This window comes from Nematolebias whitei, chromosome 18 (genome assembly GCF_014905685.2).
Source record: "Nematolebias whitei isolate Nwh7 chromosome 18, NemWhi1, whole genome shotgun sequence".
Lineage (NCBI taxonomy): Eukaryota > Metazoa > Chordata > Actinopteri > Cyprinodontiformes > Rivulidae > Nematolebias > Nematolebias whitei.
In genome coordinates this window covers 40821419-40822547 of record NC_056515.1, presented here as the reverse complement: position 1 = coordinate 40822547, position 1129 = coordinate 40821419, and the positions used below count along the sequence as shown (strand labels likewise).

At 38.7% G+C, this 1129-nt stretch overlaps 1 protein-coding gene across 1 annotated transcript in view; it reads right to left on the bottom strand.

Annotated features, from left to right (window-relative positions):
* Positions 1 to 1129, bottom strand: part of ptpn11a (protein tyrosine phosphatase non-receptor type 11a) — a 24784-nt gene that overhangs the window by 22452 nt on the left and 1203 nt on the right. Inside the window, exon 2 of the mRNA XM_037692146.1 lies at positions 247 to 369. Within this exon, the coding sequence (XP_037548074.1) occupies positions 247 to 369 (123 nt within the window). The remainder of the gene's footprint in view (positions 1 to 246; positions 370 to 1129) is intronic.

Genomic DNA, 1129 nt, shown 5'->3' with positions numbered 1-1129 from the left:
TGTTTTTGTATTGTTTTTGTATTGTTTTTGTATTGTTTTTGTATTGTTTTTGTATTGTTTTTATATTGTTTTTGTATTGTTTTTATATTGTTTTTGTATTGTTTTTGTATTGTTTTTGTATTGTTTTTGTATTGTTTTTGCACGTAATGTCCTGTGTTGAACAGTGAACCTGGAGGAACGTCGTTTCGTTTCGATATGCACTTGTCTAATCTGAAATGAAACCAAACCTGTCTGCCTCTGACTTACCGTACAGAGAGGGTGAAGTCTCCTGGATTACTTTTACTGGGTCTGGCTAAAAAGCTCCCATCCACTCCTCGGGTCAACAGGAGGTTTTCAGCCTCCACACCTGTGATGTTGGGGTGAAACCACCTAAGAACAAATCAAAGAGGAGCCATGCTAATTGTCATCAAAACTAAAACAACAACAAAAAATAACGTCAGTCACTGATCAGCGAGATGTCAATATTTTACAGAAAGTAAACTTTTCGATGACTTGGGTTAAAATCATGACGCTGTTAAATGTTGAAAACAACAAAAGGTTTTGTCCATTTTGAAAAGACTCTTTCCCTCAGAGGGACTCAGCTGCATTCTTAGTTCCATCTGCAGAATATGTGACATTCCTACATGACAAGGGCCATCTCCAAAAAATATTAAAATTAAAGAAATAAATAACAATTAAAATATATATATAGTTTTAGTTAGTAGGTTGAACTAATGGAGATCTACGTCGATCATAAATAGGAAAAAAATACCCATAATTCCATTGGACATTAAGTTGTTTACATAGCCACAAAAGCATAATTTTTACTTTTGTTCCTACAAAAGTAGCTTGATGTTCCTGAAGGAGCATAAAGACATTTTCAACATTTGAACACTCATAGGGCTGCACGGTGGCTCAGTTGGTAAAGCTGCCGCCTCGCAGCAAGGTCGCCGGTTCAAATCCCGGCAGAGGGACCTTTCTAGGTGGAGTTTGCATGTTCTCTCTAGGCTGAATGGTAACTCGAAATTGTCCCTAGGTGTCTCTGTGATGGACTGGAGACCTGTCCAGGTCTCTCTGTGATGGACTGCAGACCTGTCCAGGTCTCTCTGTGATGGACTGCAGACCTGTCCAGGTGTCTCTGTGATGGACT